Source organism: Taurulus bubalis (assembly GCF_910589615.1).
Source record: "Taurulus bubalis genome assembly, chromosome: 19".
Taxonomy (NCBI): domain Eukaryota; kingdom Metazoa; phylum Chordata; class Actinopteri; order Perciformes; family Cottidae; genus Taurulus; species Taurulus bubalis.
The window spans coordinates 9,128,802-9,153,001 of record NC_136607.1 but is presented as its reverse complement, the minus strand read 5'-3'; the positions used below and the strand labels follow the sequence as shown (position 1 = coordinate 9,153,001).

The 24,200-nt window shown below is 43.6% G+C and overlaps 1 protein-coding gene across 1 annotated transcript in view; it reads right to left on the bottom strand.

Annotated features, from left to right (window-relative positions):
- The window catches only part of cacna1bb (calcium channel, voltage-dependent, N type, alpha 1B subunit, b), a gene marked incomplete at both ends in the record, with an annotated part of 140,576 nt that overhangs the window by 5,777 nt on the left and 110,599 nt on the right, over positions 1-24,200 (bottom strand). The window contains 16 exons of the mRNA XM_079235043.1: positions 715-955; positions 2,960-2,998; positions 4,885-4,995; positions 5,113-5,245; positions 5,687-5,853; positions 6,088-6,194; positions 6,697-6,804; positions 6,919-7,024; positions 11,909-12,005; positions 13,411-13,538; positions 14,199-14,349; positions 14,499-14,590; positions 15,978-16,043; positions 16,718-16,834; positions 22,592-22,675; positions 24,077-24,187. Of these exons, the coding sequence (XP_079091169.1) occupies positions 715-955; positions 2,960-2,998; positions 4,885-4,995; positions 5,113-5,245; positions 5,687-5,853; positions 6,088-6,194; positions 6,697-6,804; positions 6,919-7,024; positions 11,909-12,005; positions 13,411-13,538; positions 14,199-14,349; positions 14,499-14,590; positions 15,978-16,043; positions 16,718-16,834; positions 22,592-22,675; positions 24,077-24,187 (1,858 nt within the window). The remainder of the gene's footprint in view (positions 1-714; positions 956-2,959; positions 2,999-4,884; positions 4,996-5,112; positions 5,246-5,686; positions 5,854-6,087; positions 6,195-6,696; positions 6,805-6,918; positions 7,025-11,908; positions 12,006-13,410; positions 13,539-14,198; positions 14,350-14,498; positions 14,591-15,977; positions 16,044-16,717; positions 16,835-22,591; positions 22,676-24,076; positions 24,188-24,200) is intronic.

The window sequence follows — 24,200 nt, the reverse complement described above, 5'->3', positions numbered from 1 at the left end:
CTGTGTTAAATGAATTTATCTCTCAACAACCTAATATATGCACCTTAGTTGACTATTTTATTACTTTGTTCATGATATTAAGCTCGATGCGATGACATGTACACCCGGCTCTCATTGAAATAAAAGAGGGGGCACTCATTTTATTCCTGCAGTGCTAATGTCAGTTACATAACCTCAGACTTTACCTTGTTTTATAATATTCTGTTTTATATTTTTACACACAAACTGAGTAAATAGACGCAGTTGGATTGTGGACTACCATATTGGCCATCGCCATCTGTGTTTTTTGGAGCCAGAGGTGACCATATTTGGACAAGGGAGTGAAGGATACACATTGCTAAGCCCCTATCCTGATTAACAGGTTCTTGTCAATCATGGGGTAGCCACGTCCTAAAGCATATCCTGCTTAATGGTCTGTTTTACCCTAAATGGGACCATAATTTACAAAATGATGTATTGAAGAAGACTTAAAACTAGAGATTGAGACCATAAAATCAAGGTAATAAATCAAGAGAGATGTAGAGTAATTTTCTCATAGACTTCTATAAAAAGGACTCGTCCCTTGCTGGCTTCTACAAAGAATACAAATTGAAACCATTTCCGCATTGGCTTCACTTTTCAGAACCGGAGGTTATGTTCAATAATGATTGACAGCCTTTCACTGTCGCAATTTATAATCTCAACTCATCTCATTTAAGTTTGCTTCTATCTCACCAACGGTGCTGGACGGCTGCATTGAGGCAGCTCTATCCACGGACTTCTGCTTCTTGTCTTTGTCCTTGTCCCTCCGCCTGTGGCAGCGGTGGTGGTGGTGATGGTGGGTGGCTCGGTCCTGGTCCTCGACTTGGGCCAAGCTGGGCCGTTCCAGGTCATACTCTGACAGGCCGACCTCCTGGTAGCGCTGCGGCGTCAGCGAGGAAGCCGAGCGCCTGATGGGACTGAGGTCAACGATCGGCTGAGAGGGTGAAAGAAACGTGGAGAGGCGTGAGGGCAAAGTACAGGCGAGCAGAGGGTCGACCGTGGCGGTTTTACCCAAACCACTGGTACTGGATCACCAAAATATCCACAACACACACAGGACACAACCAGTGGACGTTCTACCCGTTCTTCTCCCGGCACAGATGTCAGAAACATTAAGAGAAGAATGAACACAAATCCGTGACAGAACTTGAATCCTTACTGTTTCAGAACGTACATGATTTGGAAGCTAGCAGGTGTTTCTGCTAGTGAACAAAGAAGAGGTGGGGTGTTGACACTGGCCTTTGTGGCATTAGTTGGACATTTCAATAATGCGATTTCTAACCTGGGAAAGAAGTTATTGCATCCTTGGCTTAACGCCGCCAAAGACGGTTGTAATTGGTTTCAAGAAAAACAAGTGTGGAACTATGAGGGTTTTGGATTGTACCTAACTTTAGGCTTGCTCCATGTTTGATTTTAGATGGTTTGTATTGACTTTAATGGAAGTATTGCTCATAAGTAAGCTTATTTATACATCCAGCAGTTACAGAGCAATATTATCTCTCCCTTGAGTTGCAGAGCCGGTTGTGTGTGGTGTTTTTTTTTAGGGGCTAAAAACAGCTGCCTCCTGTGTCTGAGCGGTGATAGTGAACAAAAATAGGAAAAAGTCAGAAGGGCCGGGCAGCAAAACAAGATCTGAAACTCACTATAAAGCTCCGTAAAGCTAAAGGGAGCTGCCTATTCGGCTGATAATACTCCGTAGTGTCAGCAGCATAAGCAACCCTTTTAACATTGTCATGTGATATATTGTTATTATAACATGTTGAGTATAGCGGTATATTGTTCAGAGGCATTTTCCTTTCAAATCTCTCTCCAGAGAGTAATTCTTTAACTGATGCCTTGAGGACATTGACGCTCACCCCACCTCATTCTTATCTGACTACCAGGTAACAGACCGATGTGACGTGAGCAGGACGAACAGCTAAGTTACCACCCCACCTGCTGGTTACTGCCCAGATCATATCTGATGATATAGAGTAGTTTACAAATATATCAGTATTTACCTTGATTGCTCTAGTGCTAAATTGTATTTACTCATGATGGGGAAACTTGAATGATTTTGATGAACTACCATTTTCGTGAATTGCTCTTTCACAGACAGTAGCAGGGTGGTTGTGCTGTTCCTCCTGTTCCTACCCCTCAGCCTAGCCAGCCTGGAGCTAAAGTCAGAGACAACGATATCACAACACTGCGGAAAATACCCATATTACAAAGTCATTTATCGAGTAAGCCGTCTTAAAATCTTACTTTTTAGATAAATGTCATAACATGCTGATATAGAAAAAGAGAAAATAAGTTTCCTTCAAACTGCTAAAAGAGTCTGAAAGTGAGGGTGAATAAAAGATTCAAGGGATGAATCCGACTTGTTTAGTTCACTTTTGCTCATTTTATGTGTGAAAAATAAGATTTTAAGACTGAAAGTAACATCAAACGACAGATACGGTTGGACAGGGTTTCTGTTTCGTTATTTCAAAGCAAGAAAGCAGCAGTACCGTCCCTGCCTTGTTTCACAATCACAAACCAACTAACGGAAAATAAAATAAAATAAACTACACACTAATACATAATGAAACTCACACAAAGTACACATAACCAAAAGTCACCAAAGTGTGGTACTGTACTGCTGTAGTAAAAGGCTATGAAGTGCTTGACATACCCGGGGTTACACATACAGATACTTTTCCGGGGATTCGGGTATATTCTGTGTACAATGTCAATATGTGTGTTGCATGTAATGTATCTGTCGGCAATTTCATGGAGTGACCAGAGTCTACTGTATATGTAGGAGGGTCACTTTGTCCATGATGGCATGGAGGGTGTGAACTCTGCACTGAGATGAGAGGAGGCGCATGGAGGCAAACACACACATGAAAGGAAAAGAAGAAAAAAGAAGGCGAGGAAGAGAGGAAGAGAGAGAGGTGGCACAACATGTGGTACATACTGCCAGGTGGGTCCCAGGGACGTGGCGAGGGTGGCTCCGCTATCAGACAGCACACACAAGAGGAAGGTGGGCAAAACATTAGCAGTGGGCATTGAAATTATGACAAGGAGAAGACAGAAGAGTAGAGAGGAGACTCCGGCTGGGGATACTTTCTATTTTCTTATTATCCATAAACCGGATGAAAAGACCAAAACCAACAACACCAATTCTACTAGCAATTATTGTATGTGTGTGTGTGTGTGTGTGTGTGTGTATCAACGCCTGATATATCTTCTTCCTCTGTGCCATAGCGCTCTATTGTTGTTAAAAACGCATCAATGAGTCACACTGTTTCACTTGGTGACATGTTCCTTCATCTCCATACACACACACACACACACACACACACACACACACACACACACACACACACACACACACACACACACACACACACACACACACCGTCCTGTGTGTTAATCCCCTGTTGATAATAGTCCCTGACAAATGCACTATTTTCTCCTATTTTAGTAACATTTGCTCAAATCTTCAGTGCCCAGCTGTTTTATGAAATACGAAGCATATATTAGAAATACAACTACGTATTTGTGAGTGTTTTCTTTTAAGCACAACATCAACAGAACAAAGGGCAGTGTACGGAGCACTAACGCATTTTGAGGTTTGGTCTTTTCATGGGATTTGTTGACAATAAGTCAAAAATACAAGTAACACCAGCTTTACACTTTAAAGAGAAAAAGAGAACAAGAGATCAAAATGCAACATAAACAGAAGGAAAGCAGGTGTTGAGTGTTGTGGTAGAGAGCAAGGCGGCAGAGAGGGAGAGATTGACGGAGACACAAACAGAGAGCGAGAGCGAGAGAGACAAACTGGGAAACTAAACAGGTGAGATCAGACAGGTGAGACAATCCAGGAAACAGAGAAGTGATGTGACAGAAAAATCATCCTGACATGACATCCATATGTAGCGTAGCGACTGTAACTCACAGAATTACAGTTAGAAAAGCAAAAATAAATTAATAAATAAACAGATGGCAATAAGTGAAATTCATATATTAAAAAAAAAAAAAAACATGGATCACTGCAGCAAAAGTAAGATGTTATTCTACATTAGAATATTGTATTCTTTAGATTTTCCACAACTTCAACACTTTCGTTAATTTCTCCTTCATATGATCGGGTTAGTGTGATGACGGTCAATACTTACTGTAGCAGGTGAATACAGTGTCTGTATTCCATCTTGTTTAAATACAACAGAGCTAAATGAATTGTATTGTTTGAATTGTCTGACCTGGATAAATGACAGTAAAAAAACAACAGCACTGAGGCGGGGGTTAATTTCTGGCATAGGTCAAGAACTCTCACTGCAGCTCAACTGGTCATGTAGGATCCAAATATCCAATATTCCTGCTTTCTTTGGCAAATAAGCAAAATGGCACACCTTTAATCAGCTATGGTGGAGCAAGACCAGATTTAAGGTGGTGTTGAAAAGAAGTGGTCAGCAGGTTTTTTTTCATCTTCAGAGACAATTACGTCCCTGGCTAACATACTAGCTTCACTTTGCTGGGGCCGCCAATCTTCAACTTCCTCCTCTGTAATAAAGGTGAAATTCTGAGACCGGAGAAGTCAAGCAGAGGTCAGCAGTAACTATGCTTCTCTTTGCTCGCGGCTGTTTTCGCTGAGCGGCTGGCACTCAGCATTGCACCAGCCTTTTGTACCTCAGACACCTGTTCACTGCCAAACAAACACATTTGACCATTTACCAAAACATTGTTTGATGACTTCTTCCAAGACAAATCTAAGGTATCTATATATATTTTTTCAAGCCTGATATTAGCACAAGAACAAGGGCTCAAACCAAACACTCGTGACGGAGCTAAAGAGAACTTCTCGGTGAGCAGCAACACAAGAGGCCCTGGAGAGCTTACGTAGTACTCAGCGTTGAGTCGGGGCAGAGAAGCCGCTCTGCAGTGGCCTTCCAGGCTGGGATATTCCTCCGTGTCTGATACGTCCTCCACCTGCTTCAGTTCGACAAATTCCTGCTGTAAAAAGAGGAAGTAGCATGTATGTATATGTGTATGTTTGGAGGCGACACAGAAACACACAGAAATGTAAAATGGCGCTTGGCTGCCGGGGCTTTCTTGGTGCCAGTGTACCTGCGGTCGGGTGGAATACGGCACATCCTCTGACTGGCCTCTCTGTAGTTTCCTCCGGGCTTTGGGCCTCTGTTGTGCCGCCTGAGAGACATCTCCCGACTGGGAATGTTTGATGGCACTTCTCTGGTTTAGTCTGTGTACGAACACACAAGAGCTCGGGTCAGGGATGCCGGGTGAGGTATGAACTGAGGAAAGACCGCCTGAGTGTTGCAGATTCAGTAAATGCTCCTCACGTCCGTTCACTGTGTATATGACCAGCGCAAACATGATGAATTACACCTGTGTGTGAATTGTAAATTAGCATAATCAACTCCCCAATAATACCATGGCAACGCATCCTGCTACAGATATGCTATATTGAAGTCCTGCTTTAAGAGATCGATAAAGGCAAGTCTATCATTTTCAACAGGAGCAGAATTAAGGGGCTAAAGTTAAAGCCAAATAATACACTTTAAGATGTTCATAGTGATATTGTTGTACAGCCAATTCAATTGAATGTTGAATCAGTTAAACGACACCTCCGCCTGTGCCGTGGATATATTATGTGTGTATGACATAGAAGGCAGTCACTCACATCGTGTCCCTGTTCACTAAGGGGATGCTGGTGGTGGGCAGCGCTTCTGGCTTGGCTTCTGGCTCAGGCAGAATTGGGAAGGGCTGCTTGGGGCTGCAGAACGGGGGCTCTACTTCCTTCATGTGAGTGAGCGACAGCATGGGACGGAACAACGCCCCCAGTTTACTCTGCAGGACGGAACGACAGCAGAGAGGAGGTCAGACGACATCTGTCTTAGTGTTTTCATCTATTTTAATCTTCAGACTTCACAACTTATGTTGGTTAAAACAAGTTTCCCTTCATCTGTATATGAGGTTATGTCTTATTAGTCTTGTTTAGTCAGGACTAGAACATCCTGTTCCACATAACATGGTACCAACTAGATTGGTAGTGAGTGCACTCACTACTACATCCCGCTGTACCTGTTGTCCTCCTGATTGCTGCTGCTGGAGTCTCTTGGCAACCGTCTGCTTATAGTAGTCAAAGATCATTAGAGCTGCGTAGACTTTCCCCACGGTCAGCTCGTTGTCTGGAGGACAGAGCAGAGGGAGAGACAGTTCCACCGTGTGGCCAGTAGAGGGCGCCAGAGGCACAACAAAATACAACTCAGAGAGGCGGATGTGTAGAGGATGTGATAAAAAAAGGCCCACACTGTACAAGCTACACCTAATCAACATATTTGTACATCTGAATGTTAAGTTTCAAGATGTATGAGTGTCAGTATCTTTGAAGAATACAAAATAAGAGATAGATGACTAGAAGTAAAGAAAAAGTGGAAATTGAATCGAGACAATTCTTGAAACGTGTTCATTTGGACTCAATACAGACAAAAATGATCTCACCACACTACAGATTCTTTCTTTTTTGGGGGAGGGGAGACTCATAAAACATACAAAAGGAGAGATTTTTGCAGTGACTACAACCGTGTAAAGAAGAAAGAGGAAATACAAAGAAAAACAATTCAAAGATGAAGTTCAAACAGGAAGATGTGGCAAGCAATCTGGGTTCCCAGTAGAACCCAGTAGACTCACATTTAGGGGGCGTCACCAGCAGGTCGACGGTCTTCTGCGACAGGCTGGGCCAGACTCGGTTTATCTCCCTCTTTAGGTCAGCGTCGCACAAATGCTGCGCCAGGACGCCTGAGGACGGGGCCCACAAACATGTCACGTCAAATCACAGCCGTTTACATTGACATCAGAGCCGTCGGTCCGGCCGCAAGGTGGGTTCTGGATTTTGTAGTTTTAGTCGCTCACCAGATGCCAGTTTGATGTCCAGGGCTGTGCGAATCAGGGCCATCAGCGTGGAGGTGAAATGCACCGTCCGGTCTTCCGCAATGGGCATGTTCATCCTCACCAATCGCTGAAGGGGACGGAGTGAATCAGGAAAAAACAACCAGCACATGAGGGAAAGGAGGCTGCATTGGGGATGGGACTTGTAGTCAAATTAAAAGGATAGCATTTCGTAGTTTATGTCTTTTAAAAAATGACAAATAATGTACATCTTTTTTTTGTATTGTTTCAGTCAGCATCCAGAGGAACATATATAACAACTGGTGGGGAACATCCAGTTACATGTTAGGGCTGCAACTAAGTAACTCACTTTTTTTTTTATTAACGATCAATAAGTGGATTATTTTTCTGATTACCGTCCTAATCGTTCAGTCTAGACCTATATCAGAAAATAGTGAGAGAAGCCCATCACAAGTATTTGTGTCTTGTTTTGTCTCATCAAAAGTCCATAACCCAAAGATATCAAATTCACAATGATATGAAACAGTGACATGAAAAAACCATTAAATACTCACATTACCACCAGAAAATAAAAAACGACTGATCATTTTATAAGATGGTTATCGATTCATTCTCGCTCAAAGTATTACTTAATGAATCAATGAATCGTTTCAGTCCATCCCTTTTACTTTTTTATTTTTTACCTAACAGCGCCAAACAGATGAACGCATGAAGCGCCTCGGGGCTGCTGCTGTTGCTATGGCATCGTATGAGATGGTTCCACCGGAAGTGTGGCATGCTTCTACTTAAGGCTGATATATGATTAACATGTGAGGCTCAGCACAGTGAGCTCAGTGAACATGCTAAAGCTTCCACCGCTGCTGGAAACGTCTTTGTTCTGAAAAATAATGACCTGAGGTCGCCGGTAGACACACAGCTCTGTAGTGAGAAACCTATGGTGACGGGGACGAGATAGGATGTTTTCAAGACTTTCTTTCCTCACATACCATAATGCATTTTGAAGTAGTTATTGGTGCCACAGCGCTGTGAGAGATGAGAGGCAAACTCCAGTCCTCGGTCGGTGCAAATGCGTGCTTAAGTTCAGCTGAAGCGAAGATAATAACGTGGGTACCTTTAATATTTTTTAACTCAGACTGCTGAAGTCTCAAATTGGGTTTGGACTGTTGGTTGGACAAAACGAGCAATAGAAAAAAAAGAAAAGTGACCCTTAAAGAGATGGTTCTGATTATTTTTTGAAGTGGTCATAGTCCGTGTGTTATCGACAGTAGATGGCGGTAGGCACGCCCCGGTTTGTGGCACATGAGTACCAGCAAGGGAGCAAAGCAATGTACTGCTGTGGATGGCGGCACCAGCATAGAGAATTTTAACCATCTGAAAAAAATAACATATCGATTTAAACTATATTCGGGGTACTTTTAATGCTCCAGCTAGCTGTCAGACAGCCTTTTCCGACCTGAACTGAAGTCGGCATCTACGATCCCTTTGAAGCCACAAGACTGCTTTGACAAAACATTTAATTTGACTTTGCTTCACAGAGCAGTTGTTATTGCTCTGCGCCTAAGATGGTACTTCTGTCTGTTTCTCTAAACTGAGGGCGAGCGCTATCTATTGTGGATTATACACTGACTATGACCACCTCTGACATTTTATAGACTAAATGATGAATTGGTTAATCAGGATTAAAACAGGTAATGGCGGCCCTACATTGCAGTGTGCCGCTAAGTAATAAAATCTAGTAATTATTAGTAGCAAATTCTAGGCAGCACAGAGGCTCAGTTATTATTAATTCATCAGTATTTTCTACAGTATAAATGTAAAATGCACCAGGCATTCATTGGAAGAAAAAAGAAGCATCAATCCACACCATGCATGGCTTCTGGATCAATGCTGCAATGAATTAATTGGAACACACACACATGCATGCTTAAGTTAGTACAGCACATTGACAGGCTGGCGGGTGTGTGTGTGTGTGTGTGTGTTTGTGTGTGTGTGTGTGTGTGTGTGTGCGTGTGTGCGTGTGTGTGCGTGTGTGTGCTGGCCAAGGGGGGAACATGTGCTCTTGTCATTAAAAGAAATTACGAACAGAAAGGCGAAAGCAAAAACCATCAGACACATTTGAGAAAAAAAAAGGAAAAGTGCAGCTGATGGGTTCTCTTCCCTTCAAGGAAATAGTGTATGTACTGAGGGAGCGCAACAATACAGATGAAGGGATGGAGAGATGAGAGAGTGGGGGGGGGGAGAGAGAGGGGGGGGAGGAGAGCGTGCTTTAGCTGGAAAGCATCTACGCATGTAAAGTCTTGCATCTTTTTTTCCCAGAAACAGAGAGTGGAAGAATGGCAGCGGCAGACCACGAGCATCAGACAAATAAAGAAACGTATATCATCAAATGCATAGAGGACGCAGGCTCGTCCTCACATACATGCACACACACACACACACACACACACACACACACACACACACACACACAAACACACACGTTGACGTTAGGATGACGGAGAAGAGAGTGAACAGATCCCTGGAGAGGGTGAGGGAAAGATCATTCAAAACAGAGGGTGAAGCTCAGCCCGAAGACACAACATGAGACTGGAAACGAGAGGGTAACGAGGACAACAGTGACTATCAGGGGAAGGCGTGTTCATTGGGGAGGGAGGTTAACAAGGAGCGCGATCAACAGAGTAGTGTGAGGGGGGATAGAAAAAGAAGTGATGGGGGAAAAAGACTTTCTCTCTTTCTCTCTCTCTCTGTTCTTTCTCTGCCGATTCACAAAACAGGAGTTATATTTGGATATGTGACCACGTCAGACCCCGACATTATTAACTGGGGCAAGGGCAGGGCTGTTTTAACTGTGATGTATTTAGACAGCTGTGCGTGCACTGAAACTGTTCCCACCAAGTCTCCATTCTTTGAGGTGAGCAGCTGGCACCGGGGCTACCTGAGGATTGTTGACTTGACGCGGTGCATAACAATTATGGGACTATCTTTTGTTCCTTTTGCCAAAACCCTTCATCTAATTTCACTGAAATCTGTGTGCAGATTTTTAGATTTCACCGAGTTCCTGGTACAGCTGTTGCAATGCATTTGTTTGGCCTCAAGGGGACAGTGGATCCAGCACACAGAGATTAACTTTCATTTGGAGTTGAGGTGCTATTCCACGTTAGAAATCTACGTCAATATTTACTTTCATTTCAACTCTAGTTTCGGTCTGGCACAGTCTGTGGGAACATTGGTTTTGCCCCGGCCAAATATTTGATAATTTCAGGCAGACTGTAGACATCTGTGAGATGCAACCTGGTGCTTGATAACAGGTGAAATTGCAAAAGACCTTTACCTGCAAAGATCTGCATACAAGCGCAGAGCAAGGTACACGCCTGACATCCTAGATGTGACTAAGTCTCTACCGACTCCTGGAAAAACTCCTGTCACTTTGATGCTGGGCAGCAAGAGTCCAGAAGGATTATTAGCTTGTTTGCTGCTGGCTGCTGCTACAATAAGGGTTGTTGAGAGTGCAGAGACCGGCGTAAAAACCAAACCTTTTTGCCCTTCCTGGTAGATGGAATGTACAAACAAACCCCTCACAGAGCAACACAAAGAGCTTCACAGATGAATAGAAAGGACAACACGACAGCAGGCCAGAAGATGCCGACCGTGACACACTGACAGAGGCCTGGAGAAGTTTGACAGGTGGAAGCAGGGGAACCAGCAGTGGCTGCAGGAGGGAGGGGGACGGAGGCGAGAGAGGGGATTCTACCTTATAGGCAACTCGAGGAGGACATTTCTTCCCCAAACCTAGCGGAGGGGACATGTCGCGAAGCATCTCGTACATATCGCGGTGAGACATTCGGCCGCTTCCCGGCAGGGAAAAGATGGTGGAAGGCCATGAAGGGAGGAATGAAGAGTCCCCGGGTGATGGAGGGTGTTGGGATTAAAAGGGGTACATGAAAAGAACAGAAAGTGGCAAAAATCCAAAAGAGAGAACGGGAGGGGGGAGGGAAGGGAAGAGGAAAACACAGAAATCCTTGTTAATTTGATTTCCAGGATATCATGGTCTGGAATGCCATCCTGGTTGGATCAAAAGATTCAGGAATGGATTCCAGGAGGAGGAGGAGGAGGAGGGTTACACATGGTCCCTGTGCAGAGATGCTGGATGGATGGTGAAGATATGCATTTAGGAACGAGAGTGCATTCTTGATGAAGACTTGATACACCGAAAATCTTTTGAGTATCAAACATTCACCCTCCGAAAGGCTCTGAAAAGTGTGTACAATGGACTCCAATGGCAACCGAGTGGATTTATGTTCCAACAACGCTTGCATCAGATGAATACAGTAAAATCACTCCTTGCAGCACAGTTGCAGAGCTATTCCCAGAGAAAAGCCTGAAACTTTTTTTTGGTACGGATACCGAACATATGGATCAACAGGGGAGAAGTAGATTATGCTGCAGGAGTGGTTTGAAAACTTTCTGTGGATGTTTTGATGTTTTCTCTCGAGCTTTTTTTTTTTTGTTGCCACGACTCTGAGTCACTGGAATCCATTATGAATAAATCTGACTCCAGTGATTAGTATTCTGCTACAAACTTTTCAGAGCTACCTTTCTTCAGGATCTAATGATAGATTTTCAGCGGAGTATTCCTTTAAGATGCACTCTGTTTCTGCATGCTCAGAGACACCAGCAGTAACCGGCAGTAAGTGGAAACAAAGCACACAATGCTCTCTCTTCACTTCCCACTCTTCTATCACTCCCGTGTTTAGAAGCAGGGAAGCTTCTTAGACATCGCATTCGATGCCTTTTGTTTTGAGCCTGACTCGCGGCATTGTTTCTTGCACTCGCCATGGTTACCTGCCGGCTGGTTAGTGGAGAGTCGATGCATGTTTGTATGCATGTGTGGTCGGGTCATTCTGGGGGCACCGCGGGGGACGAGCACAGACATTCACAGTCCGAAACCATCACGGTCCCTTTGAAAACAAAAGGACTGTGTGGGAGTGCAAACCTTATAAGCCACCCTGTTAGGGCACTTCTTCCCCAGGCCCAGGGGAGGCGAGATAAAACGCAACAATTTGTACATATCCTGATAGCATATCCTCCCGCTGTAAAAGATAAGACATGTTTAGGTCACAGGTTAATTCAGTACATATAAATAATGTGTGAATTGTTAGCGGCCATTAACACATAAGGAATAACTCGAGGAGCAGAAGTATAAAGAATACAGGAGACTATTTTTTATTTATTTTATGACTAAAATTGATTGTGTTGGTGTTTATTTTGAATATTGAAAGATAGTAAAAAATATAATCACATTTTCATTACTTTTATTTGCTCATCCCAAAAGACCTCAGGGAAATTAGAAATGTTGAGTTTTTGAGTGGGTTTTAGAAATAGATGTAGTTCTTTTCCCACTGTGAAGGTCTGAATGTTGTTTCAAAGCCCACTGCACACTTTCAGGAATACATTTCTGTTCGAGAATCCTAAATTCATAATTATTTTAGTTCACAAGTGAATTTATGTGTCCGTTTCTAGTTGTAAAATGTGAACTCCACCTATAAAACCCATAAATTCCCAGAAAAAAAATAGGAAATAACTATGGTCGAGTGTTTACTGTAAACTAAAGTGGTCATTTACTTTCATGCAGCAGAAAACACAACAACTGTTATATGTCCAACGGACATAAAATTGTAGAATCAGTTGAAACAGATCTGCTTCTTTTCCAGAAATATGTAAGAAACGAACGGTCTCTAAATATATACTCGTTGCTTCAACCTGACATAAAAATGAGCTAAAGCAGTCAAAAGCAGCAGATCAGCGACTGTAGACACATCTCTGAGAGCAGCTAATTCATATTCAAAGGAATAAATAATAATTCCTCCCCCGTAATGTCTGTCAGGAGATGGCAATTTCATATTTCCCATCTCACACCTCTCATGGAGTCCTGACTCACTGACGAGGCTTCCGTGAAGCCTTCGTTAAAACTTAACGAGTCTTACATAATCTGAGACGGATTACTCCTCACACTGTCTCACGCAGAACTAGTATTGTGCTTCAGTCGAGTTAAACACTGTCAGTGTAAGGGGCAGAGAGGGCGCTGACATCAACCTGTAGTGCCCCATTGGAGGGATAGAAATACTTTCTGTTCCCACTGCAGTGACAGACGGAGGAGATTTGGAGCCCGCCGGCTTAGAGGCAAAGAGGGCTGAGCGGACGGACGCCAAGCGGAACGCTGGATTTACATGCATCACTCCGGCCGACAGGGGGCTCGTCTCCACCCTCAGCCAGATCTGGGCTCAGGCTTAATGTCATTCACCCGCCGCCGCTAAAATGGGATTTCTCCAATTCCTCGTAACAGAGTCATCCTGCTGGAACTGAGAGCTTAGAGTTCCCCGTTACCTAGCACGCCTCTCCTCCAAAGGCAAACACCCTCCTCTGTAACACTGACACTGGCTGATAATGGGGACTATGCTGAAGCTGCACAGGTCAGAGATCAGCGGAAGCACTTACCAGGCTGCAGGGTCGTACTCTGCCCACACGCGGATGAATTCGTCCAGGTGATGAGGTCCCAGGATGGAGGCGTCTCTCGTCAGGTACTCAAAGTTGTCCATAATGACAGCGACAAACAGGTTCAACATCTAGAGAACGTGTCAAATAAATGAATGGTCAAGTCCCAAATAAAATCCCAAGTCAAGACAGGCAAGTCCCAAGTCAAGACAGGCAAGTCCCAAGTCAAGACCCGTCAAGTCCAGAGACAAGTCCCAAGTCAAGACAGGCAAGTTCCAAGTCAAGTCCCAAGTTAAGACAGGGAAGTCCCAAATCATAACCTTTGAGTTACGAGTCATAATGCGCTTCTCCCATAATAAAAAGCACATTTAACAACAGTGTAATAAAATCATAGTTTTACAAAAATAATGAATGCTTTTTAAAATTAGTTTTCATTTCTTAAAACAAGTTTGGAAAAAACAAGTGGCATTGAATTTGCAGTTGTATTGCAAGTCTGACTATGTTCTAAACCCAATTTACTTTCAGGTTAACTCCCAACCCCAACTGCATTGACAGCACCACTCTGCTATTGTTGGCAACAATTAGGGCTCACTGCTTTTCTGTATTTTTCAGGTTTAATCTAAATTTATTATTGATTATTTGAATTAATCAATAATACAAGGTGGAAATATAAAAATACAATTTGCAATGGAACTGTTTGTTACTCGAAGGTATTTGATCTTTGAAAACATGCAGTATGATTTCTGTCACTGACAACAGTCAGTATGACCTCTGCTTTCCTTCACACTGACCAGGAAGGAGCAGAGGAAGATGAAGGAGACAAAGTAGAAGTAGGCAAAGTCACTCCCACACTCCTTCCCCGTGATTCCTGAGTGGCTATCACACGGCCGGTTACTGAGACAAGCTAGCATGATCTCATGCCACGCCTCGCCTGTCGCACTCCTAAAACACACACACACACACACACACACACACACACACACACACACACACACACACACACACACACACACACACAGTGACGGGAATTATCAGTTTGTACTGGATTATTTGTGGCACCAAAACCTTTTGGAAAATAGATCAGGGATTACCTGAAGAGAAGAATCAAGGCCTGGAAAAACGTCTGGAAGTTGTTGTGGAGATTTATTTCCGTCTCTTCATTCAGCTTGATGTTTCCAAAGACCTGAGGCAACAGGAGAGCAGGTTGTGTGTATTAATACATGTAAACACTAAAATGAAAGCCCTACTCTACTGTAGTAATGAACTACGGTAGCACAGAGAAGAGTCCTCAACCTGAGACCCAAACACAGCCAAACACTTATCTTCTCAATCGCTTTGAGTCACTTTGAGTTTTATTTGGGGCTCAACATCCCGACACAACTGACCCCACCAGTCCAGAATTTGAAACCATTTAATGTCAGTTGACGTATAGGCTTTGTCAGCATACTTTTTATTCCAAACTCCATGCCAATAAACCTTCACTGCCTTGAACTGAAATTGAATGGCGAGAGACTGAGAGTGGATGACAGCCACAGCTTGTGATGTCCCACTGTGGGTCTAGTAAACAACCCGGAGGTCTCTTTTTAAATATGTATTTGGCCCTCGGCATGTCCTTCCTGCTGGCCTGTAAACGCTGGCTGCAGGGCCCAGGAGATATGTGCAGCATCTTGGCCCTGTACGTCAACAGCAGCTGACGTTTTTCAGCACACACACACACACACACACACACACACACACACACACACACACACACACACACACACACACACACACACACACACACACACACACACACACACACACACACACACACACACACACACACACACACACACACACACACACACACACACACACACACACGCACACACAGTGATAATATTGAATGTAAGATGAATAAAAAGAAGGAAATACTTCATATCAGCCAGCTCTAAAAATGGAGGAAACAAATCCACTTCATAATCAAACACCTGTACAATCTTATGCAATCCAACGCAAAGGTTTGTTGATATGATATTACATTTTCATTGAGACTGTGGCAGAGATGAGTGGATGCAGCTCTGTTAGAGGCAGATGTGCGTGGTCAGTGCTGTACTGAGGGGCATTTTAAGCTGTACAAAGGTACAGTGGTGGTTATTGCAGGCTTCTTGTGTTGGATTGGTATTTTACAGATGTGACTTGTATTGTCCTCCTCTATCTGTCTCCAGAGGAGGGATGGTCTCCGTTTGTGGACACTGCTGATATTTGAACTCATAGCCTGTCATATTATACCTGACCAATAAGTCCTCATACCTAAACAATTGGATTCTGAGCATTGTTTATCACAGTGAATACTACCTCAGGAGAGCTGCTTCTCATTTGCTAGCAAGTTGTCTGCGGAAACACCCGAGGCAAAGTTTCCATCAACAATTAAATAATTGATTATAAATCAGTGCTAAGCCCACATTAAAGTAATTAACAAATGACAACCGATAGTTTAAAGCAAGCATAACCACGTAAGCTATCCAGGCATCCATCACTGAATCATTACAGTCTGACTCTTTTGCCTAGCTGGCATTGTCACAACTCACCTGCATTCCAATGATGGCATAGATGAAGAACAGCATGGCAATGAGCAGGCAGACATACGGCAGGGCCTGAAACCAACACATAAACCAAGTTAAAGACCTCAGAGCACAAACACACACTCACCCTTTTGATCTCTCCGTCTGTCTCTGTGCACATACACACACACACACACACACACACACACACACACACACACACACACTCATAAACCCGATTCACCACAGAGGACTAGCGCCCTTGTACGATTTTACAGTCTTATTTAAAAATCCGAGCAGTCAACCTGAGCTGCGGGGTCGATTCTTTTAACCAGCTATTTATATCGCAGCGAGGAGGAGGCGAGCATTTGTTGTAATTAAATAGCCACCTTTTAACACTGTGCAGCTACTGTCCATTTTCATTGGGCTTAAAAGCTCTCACCACTGACATTAAACCAGCTATAAATTCCCTCGGCCGCAGCCCGGCGCTCCGCATTTAATTCAACTTGTCCCAGGGGATTTAGAGAGCAAACCGGCACTACTTTCTGCTGAGAGCTGTTTTGTTCGCTCTTTCTTCCACTGTCTGTATTTTGTGTGACATTCTTTTATTCAACCGTGAATAAATCGAATTGACCGACACAACTCTAAAATCTACTGAAACAATAGTACTCATCGTGATCCTTTCCTGACTGAATTCCTCATCATCGCTGGCTGTAAAAGCCTTGTTTTGTTTTGGAACATGCCACATACGGAGTGCGTTGGCTCACCTTGAAGGACTGGACAAAGGTCCACAGCAGGATGCGGATGGTGTAGCCTTGCCGCAGCAGCTTGATGAGACGAGCCGCTCTGAACAGCCTCAGGAAACTCAAGTTAATCATCTTGTTCTAGGGGAGAAAAACAGAGACTGTGAGCTTTTAGAATTCACACAGGATCAAAGGGTTTAAAGCTAAGAAAAACTGACACATACGTCGCTTTACTGATATTTTCATCGGCAATGAAACACACCCTGGCTCAAGGTTTTCCTGCTGCAGCCCTATTGTATGTCCAGCTGCTTAGGGTGGCCAATGTTTTCATGGCCCTATTACAAATGTTGCCGTAGACGTGACATATCTGAGACAATTAGCTGATGACTTTCATCTGCTTGTGCTCCTGTTAATTGCACAGGAGCCACTAAAGTGAAAAAGGCTCCCTTTAAAAGGGACCAGTGTGTTGCATTTAGGGGCATTTAGCGGTGAATACACCCCCGACAGTACAAACTGTGGTGGCCTTCAGGTAACGTACAATCACAAAGGGCTCTCTCTGGAGCCGTTCTGGGCTACTGCAGAAACATGGTGGTGCAACATGAAGGACTTTGTGAAGAGGACCCGCTCCCTTTGTAGATATGAAGGGCTATTCAAACTATTTTTAGTTTCAGTTGATTATACACTAATGGTGGAGAATTATGAATATTATATATATTTCTGACAGTGAACCCCCTAAATCCTACACACTGCTCCTTTAAATTGATCTCATATCACTTTCTACATCACAAATCAAAGTGGATTGAACAGAGAGACTATGCAAAGTAACAAGATGGTCTCATTGGTTCCCTTAAATCCAAGCAGCAGAGACAACGGGGGCTGGATCCCGATAAGGGTTTTTCCATTCCCTTTCCATTACATGTTTAATTCCAGTTGAAGGGTTAAACACTTGCAATGCAAAACATGCCAGTCGAAACCCGATTCAGATTTGTATAGGGTCTAAAATAGTGTTTAACGAGCACAAAAAACATGCCAGGGTGGTGAGATAATGTAACCTAGTTGTTAAACAAGTCATTTGTTACACGAGCACACTGATCTTGTCTTCTCGCAAGATTTTGATGCAAATCACAGAAACATCAAAGGTGCATTATAGTGACTTGTAAGGTAATGTTTTGTTTTTGCAGAGTACATGTTGAAGTCAGATCTTATGCAACTGAAACGGTTTCAGATGATTGTGTCGCTGTTAAAGCGTACATTTCTAACAGCTGTTCTAACAGGTGTTCTTCTCTTACATCACGTCACACTGATGGGTTGAGTAGGCAGGCAATTTAAACTAAGACTGTGGGAGAGAACGACACACACTGACGGGGGAATTGACAATATCAGCGGCCAACAAGAAAAGCCACTTACCGTCTAGAGGTGTCAGATGTGACAGAGGGGGCAGTGAGGGCACCGGCGCCAGGAGAGACGGGAACAGCAAGATAGAAAGAACAAAACACGCAGAGAGGGAAAGCGAAAGAGAAGAGACAGAAGAGAAGAATAACGATCACATGAAAAGAAAGTCGCACAAAAAAGAGACTGACTTTGCCACATAGAAAGCAACAGTGCTCTGCCTTAGCCCGCCATCTCCACAATCACATTATTTGTCTCTTGCGTTGGATTGCAAAAGCAGTACAACAGCACATGTACATCAGTGCTGAAACAATTGGCCTGTTAATAGTTAGTCTTCTATTTGTTAGTCTATTAATGGTTAGTCTGTTAATTGTTAGTCTGTTAATAGTTAGTCTGTTAATAGTTAGTATTTTATTTGTTAGTCTGTTAATGGTTAGTCTGTTAATTGTTCCTATGTTAATTGTCAGTCTATTAATAGTTAGTGTTTTATTTGTTAGTCTGTTAATGGTTAGTCTGTTAATAGTTAGTCTGTTAATTGTTCTTATGTTAATTGTCAGTCTATTAATAGTTAGTGTTTCATTTGTTAGTCTGTTAATGGTTAGTCTGTTAATAGTTAGTCTGTTAATTGTTCTTATGTTAATTGTCAGTCTATTAATAGTTAGTGTTTCATTTGTTAGTCTGTTAATGGTTAGTCTGTTAATTGTTAGTCTGTTAATTGTCAGTCTGTTAATAGTTAGTCTGTTAATTGTTAGTCTGTTAATTGTTCCTATGATAATTGTCAATCTGTTAATTGTCAGTCTGTTAATTGTCAGTCTGTTTATTGTTAGCCTGTTAATTGTTAGTCTGTTAATAGTTAGTCATACAAATAAAAAGAGCGGTCGATTAAAGATATCTCAACGATAGTTTTCATCAGGGTTCCTTTAAATGGAGGAAGTATGATGATACATACTTAATGAGGAAAGATCTTCGCATGTAAGCGTCTTGAGCATTCGGAAGCGCTATATCAATTAAAAGTATTTTTATTAGTATTATTTATTTCATGTAATATAGGATTCAGTTAAATCCAAACATGTAACAGGAGCTTTTGGGAAATGTGCATCTCAAAATAAAGTACTTCATTTTACAAATGAATTTAACTGACTTGTCTGGCTGCTTTAATGTCGGTACACCAGGGTGATGGGAGGTCCATCAAAAGCATGATATTACATTTTCTCAACTTTTAAAGAGATTGTGTGAACAGTAGTCGGGTAAAAGGGCTGGTTAAAGTCTCTTGTGGAGACAAGTGGCAACGCTAAGCAAGAATGCACTGAGTTGATTTGCCGAGTAGCTTCACGTGAAAGGACAACATGCTCGGTTGAGATGAGCCGGGCCTGCACGGAATCAGTCACCGGCGGGTTGGATGTGTGGCCGACGTGGTCCCGACGTGTTCGGACGTCATGCACAACGTGGTCAACAATGATCTCACGAGAGCCAGGCGCCATAGTAGCTCTCCACCGGCTACATGGGCAGTGCAGGAGGGGAAGTGCCTGGCCGTCGCCACATCGGAGAGCTGATTGACTCTACAACTACGTGTTGTAGGAAATCCTTGTTTTCTGGGCAGTCGTGGTGCTTAGGGTGCGATTGTTGACTGTTGGGGAACTAACAGGAAGAACTGGTTAGGGGACTTGTGTATGCTTTGAGGGCCGCTGGAAGCGGTCCGACGGGATAGCAGTTTTGTCGGCGCCCCTACTTGCCAGGCGAGGCGCAGTTCATATCGGACGAACCTATACAGCGCAACGTAATGGTTGGCGTGTTCTCGGACCGCTGTACGAGCGCAGTCAGGATCGTATAATTCTCAATTAGCTATCAGTGGTTGGTCCAGAGACAACGGCGTCTGGGTCATGTTAATATAAATCGTTATATTCTGTAGATATTCTGCATTTCATTATTCTTATGTCTGTTAGAGTTCAGGTTGGGCGAGGTGAGTTTAACAGATACTGTCCGTAAGAAGGTTCTGTGAGGAACGTTCTTCAAGGTTCCACGCTTTGCTCTATGACACTGACACCCGTTTATCAGTATATTGACATTAGGGAAGCAGACTGGTCATTGCACGTTCCAGCCTTGTGAGAAGATGAGGACACGATTCTCCTCCTCTTAGACAAGTTAGAGCCTGTAAAATACTTCCGGACGCTACACCAGGCATCCAATAATTAGTACGCATTAACATTCATGACCGTGGTCCGCCTGGTAGCGACCCTGGCATAAAGCATAAGTGGCTCCATTCAGGCTCAGAATCTAGCGCTTTTGCGGGGGCTCGCACTACAGTGCAAGAACGGAAAATTAAATTTAGAGTTAATGCTCAGTTATAGCAACTGATCAACTCGGCATTAGTCGGGGCCTACGTTAGAATAAGGGACTGCTACTTCGGCTGCAAACGAAGGCATCTCCTCAAACCCCCATGCAACAAGGGGACGTCACTCTGCTTCACCTCCTACCTCTGCCCATCTCGACACAATACTAGTAAGCAAACTCATTGAATTGTAAGTATCCGGTAACTACGTCATGCATATAACTGGTGGTGGTGTCCGTTACAGTGGTTATATCCCTTACAGTGCCTTTCCATGGGGAGGGGTGATCTCGGGTTGAATAAGGTGTCCTGAGACTACTGCTAGATATTTTCGGGATGCTATTGATTTTGGGGAATCTCTTAATGCGGTTATGGCCTGACCGTCCAGGCTAGCCTTTCACTGCATTTCACTACTGGTTTAATTTCTGGTCTTACGTGACCACTGCTGAATCTCTGTGGTCTATCGTGACCTCGGCTGACTCCCTGGTCTATCGTGACCCCAGTGGTCTATCGTGACCTCTCCTGTCTCCCTGGTCTACCGTGACCTCTGACTGTCTCCCTGGTCTATCGTGACCCCGGTGGTCTATCGTGACCTCTCCAGTCTCCCTGGTCTACCGTGACCTCTGTGGTCAATCGTGACCTCTGACTGTCTCCCTGGTCTCTCGTGACCTCTCCTGTCTCCCTGGTCTATCGCGACCTCGGTGGTCTATTGCGATCTTGGCTGTCTCCCTAGTCTACCGTGACCTCCCTGGTCTATCGTGACCTCTGTGGTCTATCGTGACCTCTGCTGACTCCCTAGTCTATCGTGACCTCTGTGGTCTATCGTGACCTCCGTGGCATTCCGGGTATCTCGTGACCGCCACTGAATTTCTTGTCTATCGTGACTACTTTGTAAATTCCTGGTCTAACGGGACTACTTCCTGGTCGCAACGCCTTACTCTGTAAGTTGGGGTGTGTAAATTAAACTCTTCACTGGGTTAAAGGCGACTTATGCAAGCTCACCTAACCTGTACTAATGTTGCCATGTGTCTCCTGATTAACTCCCCTTTACCTTAGGCATTCACTCCGGCTGTAGGTAAGGTATTGCTTTATTTTATTGATATAACATCTTTTTGGGGGATTCTGCCGGGTCAGAACTCAGCGTCACTGCCCCTTGTTTATCCTGGTTCAGGATAGAGTCAGATCGCCAAAGACTTTGCACTATTCATTGTTATACTATTCATTGTTATACCAACGGAATAAAATTATTGTGAATTCGGAATTGTGAGTCTCTCCTGATTGAAATGGAGCTTAAGCGGTAGTTCAGGAAGGAAGACCCTACACTACGGGTCGTTCATATATCGCAGTCTATTTCTTCATTACGGTAGCAGCTGATCGGGCGGGAGGGGCGTCCACTTGTAAGCAACCAACCGAAGGATCACGGTGTCTCTAAGCCAATCAGGTCGTTGCTGTCAAACTTTAAAGGCGTGCTCTACTCTGTGCTGTCAGTTGTCATTTCAGCGCGGAAATGAATGTGACCCTCCTCCACCCCAGTCACCTCCAGGCAGCAGGCAGTCAACTCCTCACTCATCACTGGAGGACAGCAACTCCCTTCTTCACCACCAGTGTCTGGATTCTGCCAGGTCAGAACTCAGCGTCACTACCCCTTGTTTATCCTGGTTCAGGATAGAGTCCGATCGCCAAAGACTTTGCACTATTCATTGTTATACCAACGGAATAAAATTATTGTGAATTCGGAACAAGTCTCTCCTGATTGAATAATCATTATTAGCAAACCTGATGTTTGCAATTCCTGAATGAGTATACTTTTACTACCACAGTTTTCCGGACGAGACTAAATCTCCTTCGTGCATCACATCGTGCTGCCCTTCCACTGTTGCAACAGCTGTGAGCATGCATGTACAAAATATTGTTCTCACGATACTGCCATTTCTAACTTTGACACAATACTTTGACTAATATCAGTATTTCACACAACGTTGAGGGCATCACATTTTTTATATTTTCAATAGATTCAAATAGCAGTGTGCGTCAAGAGAGCAGAGTGCGAAGCTTGTTCCAGTGTGTCCATAATGTGCCAAATGATGATCTAACAATCGTTACAATGTTCAGTATTGATATGTGTCGACGCTTCATCAGTAGGAATGGCACTCAGAGGAGCCCATGATCGCTGCGGCGCTTACCTCAATCTCTGTGACCAAGATGTCTGTGATGCTTCCGAGCACGGTCACGAAGTCGAACACGTTCCAGGCGGCTTTCAGGTAATTCTAAACAACAGAGCCGACATAGAGAGATCAGGCTGCACATTCAAAGGGAGAGTTCATTCAAGCTTGAAATATTCTGCTTCTTTGGTGCTTTGGTGCAATTCTGGTTGTTGTGTTTATTGATTGTTCTTTTCATATTATGCAGTATAAAAGGAAACTGAGTGGGATAACTGTTCAAACTCGGGCTGCTAGTATTTTTTTGTTAAAATTCGAGACTGTTGGCCAACCTAATTATACAGTTTGATATGACTTCAGACTAAACTGAAAGAAGTTTGTCCTCAGGCATTTATTAGATTCACACACATTTAGGCTATTCTATGTGATATTCTTTTAACGAATGTAATATTCTTTTTTAATTTCAGTCCACTCCGCCTCCCCTGAAACTGATTGGAGACCCGTGGGAACACTCTGAAACCTCTCCTTTAGATTATTTTTGATTAATCAACTAATCAGAATTTAAACAGGTCCCCGGCCTTTATTTACAATCACCCTATTGAGCTTTTTGATAATTGTTTTGTATCATTAAGCTTGCGATTAAATTACAAATTGGGCTGTAACTTTAACATGGCACATTTCTAAAAGTTCTGATGCACATTTACAGTCTGTGCATTTGGTTAAATGTACAGTTATGTGGATATGAACAAGTTAGAGTGTTGTACAAAAGATTCACAAAGATTACAACAAAAGCTAAAGCTATCTATACATCCCTCCTCAGGCACACAAATCTATATGTGCATGTACAACACACACGCACGAATGCTGAGCCGCTGCTTGCAGCCAGCCTGGTTCCCGTCAGACCGGTCCATCATGCGGCTACTGGAGGCAGATGCCGCTTCCAGGCCCTGCAGCTGCAGTTTGAGGAGATGCAGCAACCGAGTGTTTACACCGGCAGTTGCGAGGCCATCCGTCTGGGCTTAACAGCTAAACAGGTGGAGGCAAGTGGTGTGTGAGAAAAGCTATTTAACAAATGGGCCTCGCAAATGGAACAGAGTGAGCGATGAAATGGACCACTGCCGAGCCAGACAGCCCCATGTTGGGGGAAGATTTATTCTCTTTGTGCTTTTTTTCTTCTTACTAGTTCACATTTTACACCTTTTATTTGTAGTGTTTTGTGACTTACACCTTTTATGTGCGTTTGCACACACAGAACCACAACCTTCCAAAACGATCCTTCCAATTGGGACAGTTAGCTCCATTAAAACTACCCACAGATCTAGAAAATCTTGTTTCAGCATTCACAGGGACAACGTGTAATAAACTGAGCATCATAAGCACGGAGGGAGCAGCTTGATGCACGAGTCTCCCTCAGAGATCCCCCCCGTGTGTAAACAAAAACACAATACAACAGCGAATAATTATAATTGTCTGGTGTTCGCGGAACCACAGCGCAGCATATGGTCTCACCAGTGGACCGAAAGCAATAATCTTAAGGATGCATTCCAGTGTGAAGAGGGCTGTGAAGACGATGTTCAAGTTTTTCAGCATGGACTTGTACATCTCTGGAGCTCCGTTGAACTGCGGACAGAAA